At 37.4% G+C, this 21,089-nt stretch overlaps 1 protein-coding gene across 1 annotated transcript in view; it reads right to left on the bottom strand.

Annotated features, from left to right (window-relative positions):
* Positions 1–2,527: 2,527 nt before the first annotated feature.
* The window catches only part of LOC116177178, a 32,320-nt gene continuing 13,758 nt past the window's right edge, over positions 2,528–21,089 (bottom strand). The window contains exons 2-8 of the mRNA XM_031496073.1: positions 9,825–10,026; positions 9,635–9,779; positions 9,429–9,586; positions 9,168–9,375; positions 4,733–4,871; positions 4,617–4,684; positions 2,528–4,565 (exon numbers count right to left, since the gene is read on the bottom strand). Coding sequence (XP_031351933.1) covers positions 3,477–4,565; positions 4,617–4,684; positions 4,733–4,871; positions 9,168–9,375; positions 9,429–9,586; positions 9,635–9,652 — 1,680 coding nt within the window. The 5' untranslated portion in view covers positions 9,653–9,779; positions 9,825–10,026 and the 3' untranslated portion in view covers positions 2,528–3,476. The remainder of the gene's footprint in view (positions 4,566–4,616; positions 4,685–4,732; positions 4,872–9,167; positions 9,376–9,428; positions 9,587–9,634; positions 9,780–9,824; positions 10,027–21,089) is intronic.

Below are 21,089 nucleotides of genomic sequence, written 5' to 3'. Positions count from 1 at the left end.
AGATGAGCTTAGTAAAAAGAAGACAAATTGCAGCTGTATTTCTTCACAAATATATGATGAATAATGTAAATGAAAAGCCGAAGAGGAAGAGATCCAAGCCATCGTATTTGAAAAGACAGCAATTCGGCAATTTGATTTTATTACAAGAAATTAGTAATATCAATCTAGAGGATTACCACAATTAGTGCCACACCGCACAGCACAAACAAACAAACCTACAAAAGGTTTGCTAATGTAGTCTATACTTTTTCCACTCCAATGTTTAAAAGCGCATCCTCTTCTAGCGGCGCGAAGGGAAAGCGCGAAACGAAACTACACGCTCGCATTTAGCGCGCGGAGGGTCTCGCGCCACGCCAGGAATTCAAGCATTCCTTCCGGGTGATGGCCTAAAACTTTTTTTAACGCGCAACGCGAGTACTCTCACGGCTTCATGCCTAATGCCTCACGGCTATCTCCGAAGGACCTCATTCCGATCGCTTTAGTTATTTGAAACTACGCCCATTGCGATTCGCATCTCTTTCACTAACAGGATTTATTTTTAGCAGCCAATAAAATCGACAGAAACTGACCCGATTTCCCACAGACTCGGCAAAAATAAAGCGCTCCGCAACACCTTGATCACTAGCGGATCTGCGCTCATGAGGATTCTTGTTAATTTTGTCGCGACTTTCCGATGCTTCCAACTTTGGCACGCAGTTAAATTGCCAGGGCTGTGCTCAGATACTATTCGGCTAAATCGGAACGGCAGAATCAATATTCACACTTGATTATGCGTTATGCGTTTTGAAGTGTGTGAGGACCTAGGTGAGGACATATTAATTACAGATACTTGTTTTGGTACTGTACAAATACATTTAATTTGTGAAATCTATACGTTTTCATAGCCGTGATTACAAGATTAGTTCGCCATGTGTATGTACGATCATCGACAAAAGTAATGATAATCGGAAGCTTACTGTCACTTAGGCAACCAACTATACTATATCTAAATTTTTGCGAATTCAAAACATCAAAATCCACCTACACCGCCAATGCGCACATCTTACTAATTTTGTTGAATTCTTATTTATTATCTTGCTAACCCTTTCTGCCGGTTACAGTTGTTATGGCAGGCCACCTCGATCTCTGGTTCGACAGATGACGCGATACGATCCCGTGTACGGTGGTGGGAGAGGCTACTTGATAGAATCTACCCTCTTAAACGGATGGGTACAATTTCGCAGGTCTTTGAAAACGAACGGCGGAATTCCCGAAACGTGCCTGGACGTCGGTACAAAGACAGAGAGTGATCCAAATACGTGCGGTATGCGGCCTCAGCTCTCCTCAGGGTAGTTAATCTGTGCCTCAGGTCAAGGATATCAATGAATAACGACCATTAAAGTAGGTACATGAATATACCTACGTGTCATCCTACGTGTTGTTTTGGAGTGCGTAAATAGAGACACCACTTGATCAATTGGCGATACGTTACCCATGCGTTTACCTTTAAATACAACGCAGTCACTTTACAAGAATGTTATTTTAGCAACTTTTAAACAATGTTAGTCTGTATATGAATTAAAGATTTGTCTTGAATTAGATTTGCACATGGTGCAGTTTGATGTTCATACAGGTTAATTGTAAAATGTAGCGTCACTTTTGCATTTACCTTCAGCGAGTACACTTCTTGTCAAAGTCAATTTTGGTGCAAATTTTGTGCTAAATGTAACGAAAGGTAATGTACTTAGTTTTAAATGTAATTCCTCAATATGTGTGTTATTTGCGTTTCAAATTCCCGATAGTGGGTCAGCTTGGGTACGAGTGAGTGCCACCTGGTGTTTTACAACGTAAGGAATCCGGCCATTGTTGAGTGCGAGGTTCGCGTTACTACGCTGCTATTCCGAGTTCGTGTTTGTCCCGGTTTTTGTTAGTGCGGAAGATTTTGACTTGGGTACATCACCCTCATGGTACCATGCGGTCTAAATTAAACCCAAATCAAAAATCGAAAAAATTTAACTAGAGTTAATCAAATAAACTGCTCTAGTGGGTTCCCGTTACAGGCTAACTTAACTAATTTTTCCGGTGAAAAGTTACAGGAGCATTTAGTCTCTTCTGAAACTGAAACAAATGGAATATAATGGTAACTTGTACTCAGGATTCTTACTAATTACATCAGGCAAATTTTCACAACTACAAAATGTACGTGCTGCTATGGCTAAAAAGTGTATTCTTTAATAATATGTAATGAAAACTAGGAATTACCATTTAAAAAATATGACTCCCTTGGCCATTGCACAAGTACGCTACTGACCACAAATTTAAAGCACGTAAAATGGTAGCAAACTGTTCATAATGTTAGATACCTACTATAAAAAGCTCCTTAAAAAATGTCGTTTTAAAGATAGATTCAGTGGTACAAACAAACCACAAAATTTCCATCCTAGATAATGTTAGGAAATTGTGAAATTGAAATAGGAGTAGGTAACTATTATGAAAGTAAATTAATTTATTTAAATGTACTAGTGCATCATATATACACAAAAATTGCTCTCTCTAGGCATAAAATGCGAATTAAAAAAATGTTTTCTTCATAAGAGTAATTTGCTAATAAAAAGTATTGTCTAAGCAATTAAGTATTTAGATAATCGTTAACAAATCAGTGCACAAAAACTATTTACAGCATATCAGATTTCATAAGTGGGAGGAGTCAGCGAATTTAAGGAATGTCTTGAGCAAACTGTAAATGATTTGTCATTATCGTTTTATAAACTGTAATAGCACAAAAGGAACTTCCGGTTGTAGGTATAAATGACCATTTCGTTTTATCCAAAGAATAACGAGCAATCTGTTCACTTTTGAAACCTGTCGCTGATTTTCTGGATTAGTCTCAAAGTTGCAGAGTTTTTGTAGAAATTTATGTCAAAAATACATCGCGCTTATTATCTGCAACGATGAAATTATAAAATAAGTTAGGTGAGATTAAACCAACAATTTCTGCTTAATTTCACCTGTTATTTTGTTGTTCAAATTACTACTCTTACAAAACCTATAGTTTTCAAATGCCTTTGCCGCCATTGCGCTTGCATTTTTACATTTTGGCAAATTCATTAGGAAAATGAAGTTTATTATCATCTATAATGGAAGCAACAGGGTATAATAATACTGGTTAACAATAACAAACTTCAAAATCGCTAATGTCTCAATAATGAAAGTAAAATTTAAGTACACTTCAGCTGATTTATCTATTTTTGAGGCGCTTCTACTATTATATTTCGAAAAATATTGATTTCATTTCTTATTAATCAATGAACAATAACAATCCTAACACAATTACCCACACATTCACCGTTAAAATCGTTTTTAAATTGACAACCATATAATTATTATATACGAATATAAAATTCTATTAATATTTAGCTTAATTAATCATATAATTAATACCTTGTATACTTAGACAGAAAATGCATAAAAATTTCGTAGCAACTAAAGTTCCTAAATCATGAGCATTGGTTTCTTTGGGACTCGTCGTCCGACTCTTCATTTTCGTTTAGTAGGGGACTCGCGTCGTGTATTTTAGTTTTGCTACCCCTTTGACTCTTTGAATGTTTTTTGGCTATCGGAAAACTGGGCACAAAACTCCCGCACGGCGTGTTCGGAGCGGAACGTGACAACCAACCCTTACTAGCTTTACCGAACACGCCCACTGTCTTACTGCTCGGTGAAACTTTACTTAGGTAATTGTAACTGGGCCCTTCACTTAAAGGCATGTAGAGCGTTTTAGACTTATTGCGGCTAAAACAACTTTTCGTTTTCACTTCGTGGCCATCGTTCGATGTATCGGAGTTAGGTGTGGGGCTCTTATTCTGAGGCAACTGCTGAATTTTGTCTAACAACTCGCGCAGCTCGCCCGTTGGACTGGTTGCTCTCGGAGGCGAGTCCGGCGTACCCAGATTTGCAAGACTGCTGATATCCGAACTAGTAATGCTGTTTACGACGCTATACTGTTGTATATCGTGAGAATGTGAGCTACTGGTCGTTACCGTACCTAAGGGTAAATGAGTTATTGTACTAGGAATGCACACAGATAAGTTTAGTAAATCGGAAAAATTATGATCTTCTTCTTGACTTTCGCAATCTATACTTGCGTATTCGTGTGAGGAGACTATGCGGTTCGTTTTCTTTGCGCTTTTATGTGCTACATTTAAAGGAGGAGAATAATCACAGTTAGTTTGATTTGTTTTTCTTGCAAACTCTTCGGGAGGTTTCGTTAGTAAAGTTTGCTGTGTGGTCTTCGCGTCGTGCATATAACAAGGATTACTCGTAATCGACACTTCTCTACTACAATTATGCAAATTTAGATTTGATGTGTTGGTATATTTATTGTTCATATTAGCCGAAGGCTGAGGCGCGGATACGTTTCCGGGCTGCGAGCATCCGCTAGGACTATGTTGAGCTAAGTGAAAGTCGTTACACGTCGCTGACGATATCGAACGAGGAAACTCTGAACTGGGCCTTGTTGGTATACTGTTGTTCACTTCCTCTAAACTCGCAGCCGAAGAGTATGGTGGCGGAATGATCGTGTTCGCCTAAAAGTACTCTAATTAACTCCTTTTCCCTTAAAATTTAAAGATATTTACTTCATTTGTGGCGTTGCAAATAAAGATAGATCCCAATGAATCCATTGTGCTCGTAGCGGATAAAGTTCCTGAAACATGCTATATTAATATGTCTTCCATTCACTGAAGCTACTTACCTACGGGTCTGACTATGTAATTTCTAAAATACTGAACCATTAGGTAACCCGTTGAGCCTCTTCCCAGTTTTTGATTGGACTCCATATTGTAACCGTTATAACTGAGTACTAACGGATATAGATCTGGTTTTGATGTTACCTGAGAACAATGAATAATTTCAAATCTTTTTCAAGGCATTTTGGCTCTTAAAATTACTGCAGTACCATATACCATGAGTAGGTACCATTAATTTAGTCGTTGTATGTAACAATACCAAAACGCGCTCCGCCATACACACTTATCCCGCAAAAAGTCGTCAGATGTTCCAGCGCGAAGCTATTGTTAAAATTTACGCGAAGGGACATTTTCGAATCACAGAAGCGTCTTGCAATTAAAAGCGGGAATACATAAATTGACATTAAAACTCATTGTGATAAACGAAGTTTTTTCGGATCGCTAACAGTAGGTAACGACTGGTTAAATGCAAGTTTCTCAGTTTTGTGCATAATCACAATTTCAAGTATTACATTCGCGAAATTTAAACCGGTTTACTTGGATTCGCGATTCATACGAACTTTTCTTCTGATAAACTTTGCGTTCATAACGAGGATAACGTGTCCGGCGCCGGTCGATGCAGAAAGTCAACTGTACCATCGAAGCGACCCGTGTCCATATTTTTAATGGAAGCGGCATTTTCCAAGGGAAGGGATCATTGCTACGAGAAGAGAACATTACCCACCTCAATTACTGTTTTACAATTTATTGATTTCTAGAAAGTAATGGTCGCGTATTTTTAGGAATTTGCACAAGTAATTTTGTTTGAAGCAATTTTAATATTCCTAAAGGAACCGACCTGCGAAACTTATTTGCACGAAACAAAGTTTGTATTGTATTTGTTGAAAAGAACCGAATCCAAATCAAGGATTTTCGTTATTTTGTTTCATTAGTTGGAAAATTTAATGTCAGTGATACCATTCCTTCGGTTGGATTAAAATTTTGTTTAGCATTAAGAAGTGTATATATTTTGAATGTACAAATAATTTATTATGTGGTAAACATGAATTCAATCAAATTTACCATGGACCCGTGAGTATGAGATAGGCATTGCATTCTTTTGTACTTCTTTTATAAGCCAAACTTCCGCAAGGTAAGACGAATAAAAAAACATTTTCATTAATGAGCCAGTGCCAGTGCAGTCAATTTCATTTAATGTAAGTGAGATCTTCAACCCTTGTAAATGTAACTAAACCAAACCCTTTACAATTTTTGTCGCCCCGCTAAAGGGCGCAAATTATAGACAAAAATAGAGTTTTTGATTACAATATTCTATCTATTACGCGAGCGTGTTTACGGAAATAGGCAGCGATATTAATTAATTAGGTCATACCAGTAGCGTTAACAAGCGCTTGGAAAGGTTTCAATAATTGATTTTTTTGTTGAAAGTTAGGATTATAATTTATTATTACCAGTGGTGGCGTTAAAATTTTTTTATAAAGAAGGGGCCCAACATTTTTTATTTTTCCCAAATCTTTGAGGTTTAGGAGGATACTAAGGTAGGTAGATTTTTATTATTGTATATGAGACTACGATAAAGATTAAGAAGGATACGAGAAAATTAATTCAAGAAAGAAATAATACACAAGGAATTCCTTAAGTTCAAATAAACAAGATAATGTCCCAAGAAATTTAAGACATTTCTGGAAGCTACGAAAGGAATTAAGAGTATATCAAAGACCCGAGAAGAAATAAAGGAAAGTCGTTTAGAAATTCAAGCAGGGCAAATAATCAAAATTGCAACTAGACTGGAAGACCAAGACAACTTGATACTACAGATGCAAGAGAAGCATGGGGATTAGAGCGAGTTGTGGGAGAAATCGAAGAGGGGGCCAAGAATAATAAAGAAAATTAACCAGCACGATATAGATATTTCAGATTTGAGGAATAAATGGGATAGAAATAAGTAAGTAATAGCAAAACCACACAAGATATTATAAGATTATTGATGTGTGGGAGTGGAATACAATATCTGCATACGAATTGCAATGGAAGAAATAGTAGCAATTCCATCATCTCGCTGCGTACTGTGAAACTTTGGCAGTTCATAACTTCAAAAGGGATGAGTTGCAAACAAGTAATTCACTCTGTGATGTATCAGAAACGTCAAACTTAATGGGCAGGTTATCTACAAAAAAAAAACGTTATTTTGCGTTACTTAGTATGGGCAAAATAACGTTTTCTACAGATAATCTGCATGTTAGTGATACATCACAAATGAATTATGCAGTTATGTGATTCAAATACTTACTAAGTGTTTTAAAAACGGATACGCTGTCATTTAACAATCTAAAATTAACATGTGCAGGAATTTCACGTACAGGGAGATCAATAATATATGCTGCACCGCTCTTATAAAATATCACATTAGTAATCATTTGCCGCAACCAGGTATATGTGTACCAATACAAAACATAACCTATAATTTTACAAACCAAAACCATGATTTGTGATTCTTATTCGAATACTTTCGTCCCTTTCAAAACGGCTTTTTTCAAGACTACCAGTTTCTTTCGAATATTTACAAGGTGGGTAAATTACTTGTAAATTACAAACAAACGTTTTTTTAGTTGTAGCGTGTAATAGGCAATAGGTTTACTCTGACAAGCCTTTTACTTTAGAAGAGAATAAGATGCGTTCGCTGTCCTGTTTCCGTAATGGAACTAAAGACGAAAGTGGAGTTTGGGAGTACTCGATACGTTTGTGTATACAGGAGTTTCGATAAACGATTGTCAACCATGACGAGGATTACAACAATATACGCCGAAATGCTCATCGTCTACTTGAGCGGTTTAACATACAGGAAGTCTTGCTTCTGGGAAGTCACCTGGCCGCTTAGTGATTGCTAATAAGGAGGTTGTAAAAGATGTTCTTGCTCGTCTTGAGCAAAGTCGGAAAAAGCAGCTGCGACAATTTGTCCCACTAACGGACATCTCATACGGAACGTGTGACGCGATTGCCTGGAGAAAATTGTACTTCTATCCTTTAAAGTAACCGTGTTACAAGAACTCATCGTCCAGACTTGCAAAGCCGTCTAAATTATTGCATGCAAATTTACGAGATGGCAACGTATTCGAAATCGTTTACACACCATTGCCGAATTCCGAGCAGGTATAGAAGCTACCGTTTGAAACATTACGCAACAGCACTTACATGCCGGCTTCGAAAACATGAAGAAAAGAGTGAATCCCTGTCTTAATAATGGTGGCGAGCACTTCGAACAGTTGTTATAGTGTGTATGTAATTTACCCAATTACTTCGATATTAACGAGTTGTAAAAGAAATAAAATCGTTTCAATTTTTGTAGTAATTCGTTATTCGTGTAGTTCCACATAATTTGGAAACTTACAAGGTGGTTAAATCGTTGATTTAGGTTAAATATGGTTAAACGTCAAAAGTTTACTTTAAGGTTATGTTTTAGTATTGGTGCACCAGGCCTGTTGCGGCAAATGATTACTAACGTCATCATTTATTGAAGCGGCGCAGCAACTCAATATTGATCGCACTGTATAATGCCCATTAAATTTTATCCCCTCCAACTTTATTTGTAAGTAAATATGGTAAGTATCTGGTTGGCCATCTAAAAGTCGCTTGGAATTCCCCCAATCTTTCGATGAACGTAATGAAGGAACACGCTACAATGGTGGTCCTTATTGAAATATGGCTTCGAAATTTAAATATTTCAAAAAGTGTCAATAAAATCGTGATTGTATACAATAGTATATTGAAAGACAAGTGTTACAATGCGACCTATTGTAATACGACTATCTTGTGGCACGAGTGGCGACGCGAAGCGTAGCCACGAGTGTCCGCAAGATAGAAGTATTACAATAAAGCATTGTAACACGCGTTTTTCATACTATTTTTTCTATTTCGGTGCTTTAATTTAATTTAAAAAATCATAATCAGAAGCTATAGGGAACATTAGAACTAACATGTTTTATGTTGGGAACACTTTTTATGCCGTTAAGTTTTAGGTTGGCAGCGTAGTAAGACCATATATATAAGAGAAGTATATATATGAGTAAGACTGACATTTTGAAGTTCAAACATAGAAGTATTGTACCTACTTGTACTAACTAGTAACTGCCAACTTAAGAGATGCAGATGAGTTACCAAAAAAAAAACGACTATAATCACTGTCTTTGTACAACTGTTTTCGGCCGAAAACAGTTGTACAAAATCATCATTGTGACACCGAAATAGAAAAACCCCTTTTTAAAACACACTTGATTCGGTCATGGAAAAGTATTTGCCGTTCTACCAATTTACGAAACTTCTTTCAAGTCTCGTGAATTTATTGCTTACAGTTACATTTAAAAATAGAACTTTTAAGTTTAAGTTCGAAAATCGAAGTACATGTATAGCTCAAAATGACATGAAGTAAAATAAAGTAAATACCTCAGAATACGGCGGAGGGGCTTGATGGAAGCTATTGCATCTGCTGTAGTGCGGCGGTGCATAACACGATCCATTGGAATCAGGTTCGGAAGCTCTATCGTCTCGTCCAGAGTTACCGCAGCATAAGCCTCTTTGACTGTGCCTTCTCCATAACGAGCACGCGCATAAAATTCCGGCAACCGTTGCTGTTACTGCGGCCCAAAAATACCTACAAAATCGATAATTTTAATACGCTTCTAATGCAATATGCAATATAATTACCAATGACCAAGAAAAAGGGGGTTAAGCATGCTTGTGGTAGGCAAAGTTGGTGGTCGGTAGGATACGGACGGTGCAAGTAAATAACAACAGCCCTGCTTGCAACATTCTTTAGGTGGGGAACAATAATGACCCCCATCACAATTCCTCAATGGCACCTGCTACATTAGTTTAATTACAACGATAATATCGGCACCCTTTTATCTTACTGTTACAGACGCCATCATAAGCACGGATGTTGCTCTGACGCTACCAAAATAGCGTAAGCGTCTGGAAACATTTCGCAGATCGATTATCAGTTTTACGCGGAAAGGTTCACGTAAATGATAATTTAATTAATTTCGGAAGGCGATTCTGAAATGTCTATTTTCTGTACTCGTTTTATGACGTAAATTGTACCTTTTATCTACAATCTATCCATTAAGGTTAGTGGAACGAGTAAAGGGTTAAATGAAATAAGAACGTTGACAAGGAAACCGGCACGCGCGAGGTCAGGGAAAGTCCAGGCGCCACAGCTTCAACTCCTTGGCGCCGCTTTTCTTGGCGTCTGGATGTTTCTGGGGACACATATGACTTCTTCTCTGCAGCGGCACCCACCTTTCTGTAACAAAGGTACGTTATTAGGCTCAATCTGCATATTTAGAGGCACGCATCAGGCCCACTATCGATTTGTGGAAAATAAATATGAGACAATTTGATCAAAACAAAGTAAGTGGAATAGTTCGTTGATTCATAATTACAAAATCGATGCAACGTTTTCTTATCCGTCGGTAAATTGAGTTCGTTAGATTTCTAATAATGGCATTATTGACGTGTTTTTGGCTTATTAGAGATACAGCAACTATTTTTTCTACGTTACGACTGCGTATCGGATTATTATAAAGGTCCTGTGGGAACAGGACACATTTTTAGCTCAAAAATACATTTTGCAGACGCTATCGTTAGTATAATAAATCGTATCTATTTACTACATCAAACGTGAAGGTGTCGCTTTCTCATGTGCGAAAATGAGAAGTATTGAATTTAAAATTGTTAAATATATGTGCAGATATTTAAGGTACTTAGTGCCCACTGACAAATACCGTTCTGTATATATGTCATGTAATTTCCACTCTAAAACAAAATTATTACCATAGAATTGTGCTTTAGTAAAAGAGATACCTAGATATAATTCAGCGTTATTCATCAAGTCATCAAGTTATAGGTCCAGATATGCTATAACTACGCCGGCACATGCACATTTTATTTGGAGACGCTTTTTTCACCAAGTTTCGAATCATCTGGAGAGCAAAATAGTAGTCTGCGGTCATAAACAAAATGAGTGAATAGAAAATTTATCCCGGGAAGATGCACAAGCTGAAGATAAAGCAAAAGTATATTGAAGGACAAGTATTACAATAAAGCATTGTAACACGTGTTTTTCATACTATTTTTTCTATTTCGGGGCTTTAATTTAATTAAAAAGTAATTATGAAAAACTACAGGAAACTTTAGAATTAATATGTCTTAAGTTGGCAACACCTTTTACGTTGACGTTGACTGCCAACCTATAGATGAAAAGTTACCAAAAACATGCCAAAAACAGTATTATAATGGACCTCTTTGTGATACTGTTTTTGCCGAAAACAGTTGTACAAAAAAGCCATTGTAAACACCGAAATAGAAAAAATATATTCCATGGAAAAGGGGAAATGCAGAAGCGTATTTAATAGGTCTACCGTCTAAATGTGGCCGATATTGCCTGAGCCAGATATACCTACTTGTGTATGGATGATCGATGTATAGTAACACTAACAATAAATAACGGAAGCGCGCTTTGAAGTTTAAGTTGTTAGAATTTCATATATGGACAATACTGTATATGTACCGTTTCATACTGATAGTAGGCGTGAGTCGGTTTAAAGGCGATAAGCGAGCGTATTTAGAACGCGTGGGTTGTTAACAATATAGCCGCGAAACTTTTTTGGTTCTGTGGTTTCCTTGTGCCAAAACGAAAACACAACGTATATATGATTAGCTGAGAAGAGACGCAGTCCCGAGATTTTGCGTTGGGCCCGGTTTGGGTTTTCTACTCGGCAGTTATAAATACCATAGAAAGGGGATAGATAGATGCAGGCATCAATCGCAATAGCCTGCTGATCTGCTCGGGTTACGATTAATAAAATTAGATCGCGCGGTTAGTGTAAAAATATTTGTAAATGTGTCGAGTATTACTTGCATAGGATACGAAGATTTCGACGAAACGGAAGAATCTAAGCAGACACTTTCTCTAAACCATGTAAAGTTAGTGAAATCCTCGCTGTAGTTAGAAAAGTTTTAATAAAGTTAATCGTGACCGTGCAGTTCTGACCGCAAAAAAAGTAAAGGTATTTGTTGCATTATTAAAAGATAAAAACATTAATGTGGCAAATGAGCCAAACGTTGTTTTTAATTATGTTAGTGAACTGAACTTGAACTATCCCTTATACCCTTATAACGGGTGACAGCAATTTCAACAGTTTTATTTATTGTTCAACGTAGGGAAATATACACCGCTTCATGCGAAAAATGAATCTAAGTAGGTATAGCGATAAAACGCATGTAGTTCAGAAAAGTGTCCGGGGTTTATCTTTTGCAATTAAGCGGCGGATGTATTAGGGGAAAGTGTGCGTTTTTATCGCGATGTCTTTGGTCCTCAAAACCGCGTCGGTTCCATTTGAAACCGGTTGAAAAAGTCAAAATGTGAGTTTTCTATTGGTTAGTAGAGCACGCTAATATTGAGGTTGTTGCGTTCAGAAAATCGGTGCCGAATCGGTTTTTCTAGCGGGCGAAATACACAAATGGCTGACGAAGTGGGAAAGCCGGCATTCCTAGCCTACTTTGGAAGTGACATTTATATACGCCAGAAACTATAAATAAAGGTTTGGATTCAACGGCATATGGTAAAAGATTTTAAAGACAATTAATCTGTGCATTTACTTGCAGAAAAAACAAAAACAAAAATGTATTCACTAATTGCGCTGGTGGTACATAAAAATGGCCATCTGCTATAAATTTTACGCTGTTCTTGGTTTGCTCTCTTCAATTATTTACAATTTCGTCGTGAAAACGGCAATACATGAACTTAATTTTTTTAATTCAAAGTGAAATGGTCTGAGAGGATTGGGTTTTCCGTAATTGAGATGTGGAAGTGTAATTTTCGACGACTTATGGGCTTTAGTGCTCAAGATATGTTTACCCATAAAGAAACATTTTGGAGTCAAGCGCCCTACTTAATCCTAGAGACGCATTTGATGGCAACCCTACAGGAAACGCAAAAGGGGGTGGAAAAATCAAATATGTTAACTTTCCCCTGTAGCGGTATGTCAACAGGTACGGTAAATGTCCTTTCGGGTATCCCACCGTGCGTGTTGGACGCTACATCAAAGAGTTTGTATCCGGCGCTAAAAAATGAGACATGACAGTATAGCAAGTTAAAAGACTGTTTACAACATGTCAACCATCAAAAGTTACAAATTTCGACAAAATCGTGAATATGGTGCTAGAAGAAGAGGAATCAGAAGGTGCCTTTTAAAATGATCGTAGTGGCACCTAACGGTGGGTATCCGTATGGACCCAAAAATTTCTATGCACTACGGCCGGAAATCTTATACGGTGCCGAGGTATGGAGTGCTCGCAGTAACGACTCCAGAGTTAGGGAAATATTGGACTCGGTTCAGCGCCCATTTTACTCGGAATCACGAGAGGGTATAGTACTACTGTACTTGGAATCAAAGCAAATCTATGAGACTTATGTCGCTGTGGCGGGTTACCGAATCGAGAAAGCGCCGTTACCGGCTCAAACAGTCCACCCGAAGGATAGAGATTTACTACGGACACTACACTCTGAAACAAACACGCTGCGAGTACGGGGCTAAAACATCAATATCGGCAAGGGCGCTATGGCTCTCATGTCCCCCACAGGTGAAAGTGTGGATCTCCCGCAACATGCTACAATCCACCAGGCGCTTTCCTGTGCGCTAAATAACAAACAAGATGTTACCATTATAATCGACTCAAAAAGTTCTGTAAGCGCAATTGCGGCATATAAAGCACATACGGCACAAAAAACGCCTGGTGGACTTGCACAACGCAGGTATCTCAGTAACACTAGTCTGGGAAGGGAAAGGGACCGGGCCTGGAGGAAGCAACCTCGTAGACACCTCGGCCCGAAAGGGAAATAGTACAGGACATGGCCCATTTGCACACTATTTTATTCGGTTTAAGCTTAAAGTAATCTTGTGCACAAATTTCAGAAGATTTTAAAGTTCTATCCTTGAAAATACATCAAATTTCTTATTCTAGCCTTGTAATTTTAACACATATCCATCAGTTGTAGTTTTATTAATTCCCGTCTGTCAGCAAAGAAATTCATTATTCAATTGAGTTGCATTGGTTAATCACAAATCAATGATTCAGGGTCTAACACACCTGTGTCGCGTACCGTCTGTATGTATCAAACTTTCAGCTGTACTTAAACAGTTCAGTTGGAATAATTCTGCTAGAAGCGCAACGTAAAGTTGGAATAATGGAGTAGGGAACGTATTTAGGTGGTAAATAAGAAGTAGGTTAATGGTAATAACACTAGCCGATTCCCGCCTCCACTAACAAACCATCTTTGGTGTTTTTCCTCCTCGGGGTCGACTCGACCTCGTATAAAATGAGTAATAATAGGCGGCCGAGGAGCGTAATGCTTGCCACACTACATCTCTAGAAATGTTTTCAGTTATGGCCGGCCTTACCCTTTATTATGAGTATTTAGACGGTACTAATTTGTATGTATAGATTCGCTTTAGCGGAATCCCTTTAAATTCAAAAAACTTATATCTATTAGTTATTACACATATGTTTCCCCTTGCGTGTTATTATTATCAAATCTATGCGCAACGCACTGTTTACCAAATGATGGCAGCATACAAATCTGGTCATATTAAGATGGTACGAACCTGTACGTTTCATCATCTTATACATTAAGAATCCTATAACAAATCTACGGATTGATCGATGGTGACCAATCGCAGTATCCGTTCTAACGTTAATAATTTCATATATATGTGTTGCCCTTTCACTTTGATTCACGTAGCTGTCATCGCTAAACGCAATTTATACCGAAATATCCAAATCCTCCCCGTCCATCTCCCACCAGAAAAAGTGTAAACATAAATATCAATACGTTTGGGATTATATTAAAGTAAGTAAACTTTATGGGATCGTAAAGAACCGATTAAAGGGCGGAACTAATAGCTTCTTTGCAACGTACGCCTTGTACTGTAAAAATGCTATTTGTATAGCATTAATCCGTGGCCTAATAAAAGTAAGGCCAAGAATAACTATGCGCTCTAAATTTTAATGATCTTGAAATTATGCAACCTTGACTGCGACCGGTATACAGCTTTCAAGATTGTGAAAAAGTAGAAAAACCGGTACGGAACTTTCATTTAAATGGAAAACGAGCTTCCGCCGTTTAAGTAATTTATTTCTGTGCATACCTTTACAAGCTTCTCGCCTACCATTTAACCTAATTACGATTTATGCATCTTTTGTAGACAAGGCATTTGAATAATTGGATGGAGATTTAAGCTCCGTTCTTTCGCCTGTTGTTGCCTAAGTGAGAAGATTATTTAATAACGTCCTAATAGCTCTAAAAATTCCACGCTTCGCTTAGAGAAAACCGGATCTTAGTTTTGTTGCGAGGATCTCAAGCACGTATCATTTCAATTGCGGCCTGGATTTATCGTACTAGATTTACTGCTTTCGGTAAAATGTCAGAACTCCTTACGTTTGGCAGTTTTACACTCTTCACCACACACTAATGTTTTATGTATCGTGTTTGATAAATAATGCCAGGTCCTAATACCTTGAGAACACCGTTTGGTTAATCAATTGCTTTCGCGAATGTAACCCATTTTATCAAGGGTGCTCGACCTTGGTTATTTTTCTATGTAGGTAGATAAGATTATGTATTTCCAATGCCATTGCTGTAAATCTGATGCAAAATTAGAACAGGTATTATTTTCCACATGAGCGGTAGAAAGCAATACCTGGAATCGTAATTAACTTTCTATGTGACCTTTCTATTTCTGTGGGTACAGCACGTGTATCGTTTCGATGTCTCATTCTCGAACCTACACAATCTCCAGAATCGAAACCTGTCATATATACATCTCGTAGCAACGCTTGTTTGATAAGGGACGTACATAGGGGAGGTCATCCATTGTATTCACGTCTATATTTATACCTACACCGAAAAACTTTATTCCCTAAGGGTTCATTTCCGTATTTTACATTTGAGCTGCGACGCTAAGACCTAAGACCGAAATGCGTAGTACATTTATAACTCGCCAAAGAAAAATTCTCTTATACTTTTTCTTGTGGCAAATACGAATGGTGCCATTACATCTTCAGAAATGTAATTTGATATTGCCGAACTTTACGTCAAGGATGTAATTTGAAATCCAGACGCTAACCCTTTTACTAATGTTGTCACGTACCGTTATTGAAATGGTTTCCTCCGGAGATTTTCACGTTCTATTCTTATCAATATTGACACGTAGACATAATGCAGATAACCAGCCGCCCGGTTTGATGGACTTTTCCAATTTTGATAAAGCCTTTGGCGTTCGATCGTTGTTTTAAAACAGAAATATTTCCCATTTTGTAATTCCTCATTTACTGTAGTATAGGAATATTGTCTCAATGGCATTACGAAAAATGTCAATGTGTTCGTTGTTAGTCCACATATTATGTTTACTTGGAATTGAAGCGCAAAATTAACTTAAGTTTTCAATCTTTACAAGGTGGACCTGTTTAAACAAGACTTGTGATGAAAACACCTGTGATACAAACAGCAGCAGCACCATACCTGGCAGTATCCACATTGAAGTAGTAAGCACGAGATAAGAAAGCAAGCACTAGCATCAACAACGAGAGGCCTCTTTCAGGCGTTAACAAAGTGGAAGAAGCGATGCAGTTACTGCAGGAGTTGGTAGACATATGATTAAATCATTACGCATAATTGTGTTAAGAAAATAGTGCTCGAAAAAGGAAGAAGGATATCTGCACCCAACGGTTCTAAGCATCAGTTCAAATGGTGTCCCTGTTAAGATATTTCAAAATTCCTGCTTTCCTTAAAGCCTTGTTTTAATTTATGAAATTGTGAAAATAGTTAGTGATCGAGTGTGTAGTGAGTTGTTTTTAGTTTTCATAACATTAGTTTTTGGAACCTAAAAACTCTGTTTGAAGCCATCTCATTTTGGTCATTGCTTTTACGAATATTTATTCACGTGTGGCGCAGTTCAGTTGAAGCTGGACTGCGGTACTAAGGGTCCCTGGTTCGAATCCGGGTTCGGGTATTTATATTTGTAAATATATAGTCGGTTAGGTCGGTAGAGCAGCCTTGGCTGAAACTCGGTCCACTCACAAATTAAAGGGAAAAATAAAAAAATAATACATAAAAATAATTAAAGTATTTCCCTGATTTTAGATTATCAAAATAACCCTAACAGGTTATGGGACCAGCGAAGTCGGAAAGTAAATGTATCTAAGTACCTATAATACATAGTGTCAAAAATGATGGATAGTAAAGTAGACATCGGCGTCATCAATAAGCTTGATGGAATAAATTATCAGCAACGGAAATTTGAAATAAAATATGTTCCAAGAGCAAGAGTAGCTTTCGAGGTAGCAAATGGCGTGTGCGAAAAGCCAAGTAGTGCTGGTGACGAAAGAATAGGGAAAGAAGTGCTGCGATGTGTATACTAACGTCTGCCATGGAACTTTCGCAAATTACGTTAATAGAAAATTATACAAGCACTAAAGATATAATCTGCGAGATTGACACAATTTACCAGCAAAACACACAATCGAATAAGATGTTGCATCTTAAGATAAGTTTTACCAGCATAAAATGGATCCAACTGACTTAATTGCGCTGCATATTGTCAAGGTGGAAGATCTTGCTAAGCAAGTTCAATAATCGGAAGACACCGTAAGTGATACAGCCATAATAACAAAGATCTTGAAAAATTTACCTTTAAAATACAAAAATGTACAACGAGCCTGAGAAAAACCAAAATATACAAAAAATCTTACCATGAAATTATTGCATGCAGAGGCTAGTCTCCCAACAATGGAATTAGAAAATGAACAAGCGGTTCGACGCATGTTACCCAAAAATGCATCAACACAGAAAAAGAAGAAGAGGCATCCTGTCACATGCTACAATTGCCAAAAGAGGGGTCATTATGCGAGACAATGTCGTAAACAAAGCAAGAAAGGGAAAAGGAAACGGATCACTACTTTTACAACATTGGGAGATGAGACAAGTGATATCAAAAGACGATGTGACAGGTCGGGTCTGTGGGCTTCAAAATGTCCAAAAAGCGCAATATTAGCATATCAAAAATTTATCACGATTACAATACTTTCTTTTGTATGTAGTCGGAAAGTCGGAAAACTATTATTTATGAAATAGTGGTTGGTTGTCATCTTTATATTATAGAAAATTTATTTATTTATTACCGTTTTTACAAAATTTTATTTATTGTCCTGAGTATTCTCTCAGGTAGTCCTTTGAACGCGTTGAGGTCATCGGTGTTAGGACTGCCACTCACATTTTGGTTCCTTCGAGCACGGATCGGTTCGTTGGATTAATGTTCATTGTAATTTTTTTTAATATAAAGTAGATTTATTTAAACAAATGCAAAATTAAAAATTTCTAGATTAAACATTCATAATAAATAATAAATTTCTTCCATGGGGATCGCAGTTGCAAGCGTCCCCATTACACTTGCCGCATTGCCACGCAATACTTATTCTTTGTCGCAAGTAAGTGGTAGTAATTATTGGTTGTAATCTGTGATTGACTGATCATGAGCCAACAAGGTCACGACATGGATCGTGTAAGACTTAGTAGCCAAGGAAAAATGCCTGTGGGTGAATGGATGTATATCCGGCTGACCAGACGAGCTCGAGCGGCGGAGGGACATCCGCAAACCCCTTTGAAGTCTCGGTGACGGCGGTCAACCAAATACAGTGCGTGTACAGAATACAACAAGTTGCAAGTCAATTGCTGGAAGTGAGACTCCACAGGCTAGCCGAGCAAGAAAAGATGAAAGGCAAGAAAGAAACAAGAGACAAATTAAACTTGAGCAGCTCGAGAATGAGAAAAAGTATGGAATAGTTATTGATGTGGCCTTAGAAGCTGTAACGCTATGTTCTTATTGATTAATATTCCTGATTTAAAGTCTTCGATTTGTGCTCTTATTTAAATTCTTACGCCATTTAGGTTTTTCCTTTGTAAACCATTAGTTTAGATGTAAGCTGTTCCTGTAGTAAATTTGTTCCAAGTGTTAGAGATTCTTATCACAATAGTTCTTTCTTTTGCCGACGGAGGTTGTGCAGAGGTTTATTTTTAATTCTTTCCAGAGCACACACTTCTTTGTACAAAACCACATTTAACTATAACTTGTAAGAAGAATGTACGCGCCACCTTGAGTACTCTACATTTTTCTCTGCCTTGTGGGATATGTTGTAGCTGTATAAGTTTGGTGAAGTTTTTCTCTTGTTATCTGGTTTCAATGCACAAGTTCTAAAGCCGTTTTCGGTATGTAACAAAAATTACGCGCTACCTTTTGACTTTGAATAATAATTTTTGGGCTTCCTCTTTTCTTAATTATTTCGTACCTGATTGTTTCTTCTACATCAATATATCCCCGAGTGAAAAAAGCAGAATTTTGGATTTTCAAGATATTCCGCAAGGACAGTTCATTGGCAAGTTCCATAGATGAGTTTCTACCTTACCGGCAGATTCCAGTGAAATTGATCACGTGATACTAACATTACCTAGCGACCCCATTTATTCATATTACCTCATTTGCGTTTTGAATTAGATTGTATTGCTGTTGAATAGAAATTTAGTTATTTGTGCCTTTATACAGATCTTGGTCGTGATCGAGTAAAAATTTTACTTTTGGCTAACTATCGTAAGTTGAATTATTGAGTATTTGTTACGGTTTTAGTTAAATCTGATTGCCGCGTGTCAGACGTTAGAATTGCTTCCGCAATATTTTATGTGCCGTGCCTTTCACTACTTCTCTGTTACAGAAAAGGCTTTTAGAGCGTATAAGATTACGACCCGAAGTTCAAAGGTAAATTTTTATTTTTCGTCGACTTCTTGATATAACGTTTAATTGCATACTGGTTTTCGGTACAATCGAATTGTAATTACTACTTTCGTTTCAGATTCATTTCACTATAATAGTGACGTTGTTTTCTGCGGGAGCGTATTTTGACATTAATACCTTCTCTGACTAGGTGTTGGTGTTCTTTTTACTAAAAATTAATTTAAATTTACAAAACAATGTTGAAATAAAATAGTGTTTCTCGCGAACAAAACTTGTAAGCTCGTTATTAAATTTACATAAGCCGATAACGTTCCGAAAGTCCCCCTTAATTATACATACAAATCGTATTTTTATAACAGAACGGTAGTTAAGTTTACATTTTTTGTTATGAAATTACAACTTTGCCAGAGCCGAATAATTGACTTCTAATTAAGTATCATATTCATTACCCAAAATAACACCTTGTATAGCTTACATATACAGGGTGACAATTTGAAAACTTACCACCCCCCATATCTTAGTAAATAAACCAGATATTTAAAAAAATCAAAATCCGTTTCGGTAATTCGGAGAGGGAATCACAATGACATAGTTGACGACGCACCCCCTCACACCCCCTGCGCCCTAGCCACCCCAACTTTTAAATCTTAAATAGTGACTCCCCATGTGTGATACGTCATTGGAAAGCTCTGAACAAATGCTTTCCAACCATACCAAATAGCATTATATTTAGGTTAGTAATTATCGTGCAAATCAAAAAATAAACATGGAAAATCGTATTTAACTTGAACTTCCAAAGCCGACTCGACAGCAACTCATTTTTGATCGCCAGTTTCTATTCTCAAACTCTTGTCGAACCTTTCCAATGTTGGTTTTGCAATATTTCGACATTCTTGAATTATTATCTGTCTTAGTTCGTCTATGTTCGCCGGTTGCGTTTTAAATACGACAGATTTCAAATGTATCATATTAGTTTATTTTTTTATTTGCACGATAATTACTAACCTAAATGTAATGCTATTTGGTATGGTTGGAAAGCATTTTTTCAGAGCTTTCCAACGACGTATCACACATGGGGGGTCACTATTTAAGATTTAAAAGTTGGGGTGGCTGGGGCGCAGGGGGTTGGAGGGGGTGCGTCGCCAACTATGTCATTGTGATTCCCCCACCGAATTACCGAAACGGATTTTGATTTTTTTAAATATCTCGTTTATTTACTAAGATATGGGGGGTGGTAAGTTTTCAAATTGTCACCCTGTATATAATTATCATTACCAAGCCTATTCAAATGTTGATAGTTAATTTACTTTCATTAGTTTCAATCAGCATTCAATAGGGTTGGACTCGTGGCGAAGTTTGTTATTAAAACAAGTTCATGCGGCGTTACTAAATTCATGCAATCGATCTAACTTTGGCGCCATTCCCCGCTGCTTTCGAAATCGCTGTAATTTGTCGTCGATTGGAACTTTCCGCGTTTAAAAGTAACTCGTCTCATTGGCTCATTGAAAAGATAAAGAACGCG

The sequence above is a fragment of the Photinus pyralis genome, unplaced genomic scaffold (genome assembly GCF_008802855.1).
Source record: "Photinus pyralis isolate 1611_PpyrPB1 unplaced genomic scaffold, Ppyr1.3 Ppyr1.4_LG7, whole genome shotgun sequence".
In the NCBI taxonomy this organism is placed as follows: Eukaryota; Metazoa; Arthropoda; class Insecta; order Coleoptera; family Lampyridae; genus Photinus; species Photinus pyralis.
Note: the sequence above shows the minus strand (reverse complement) of the source record. Positions and strands in the feature narration are given on the sequence as shown.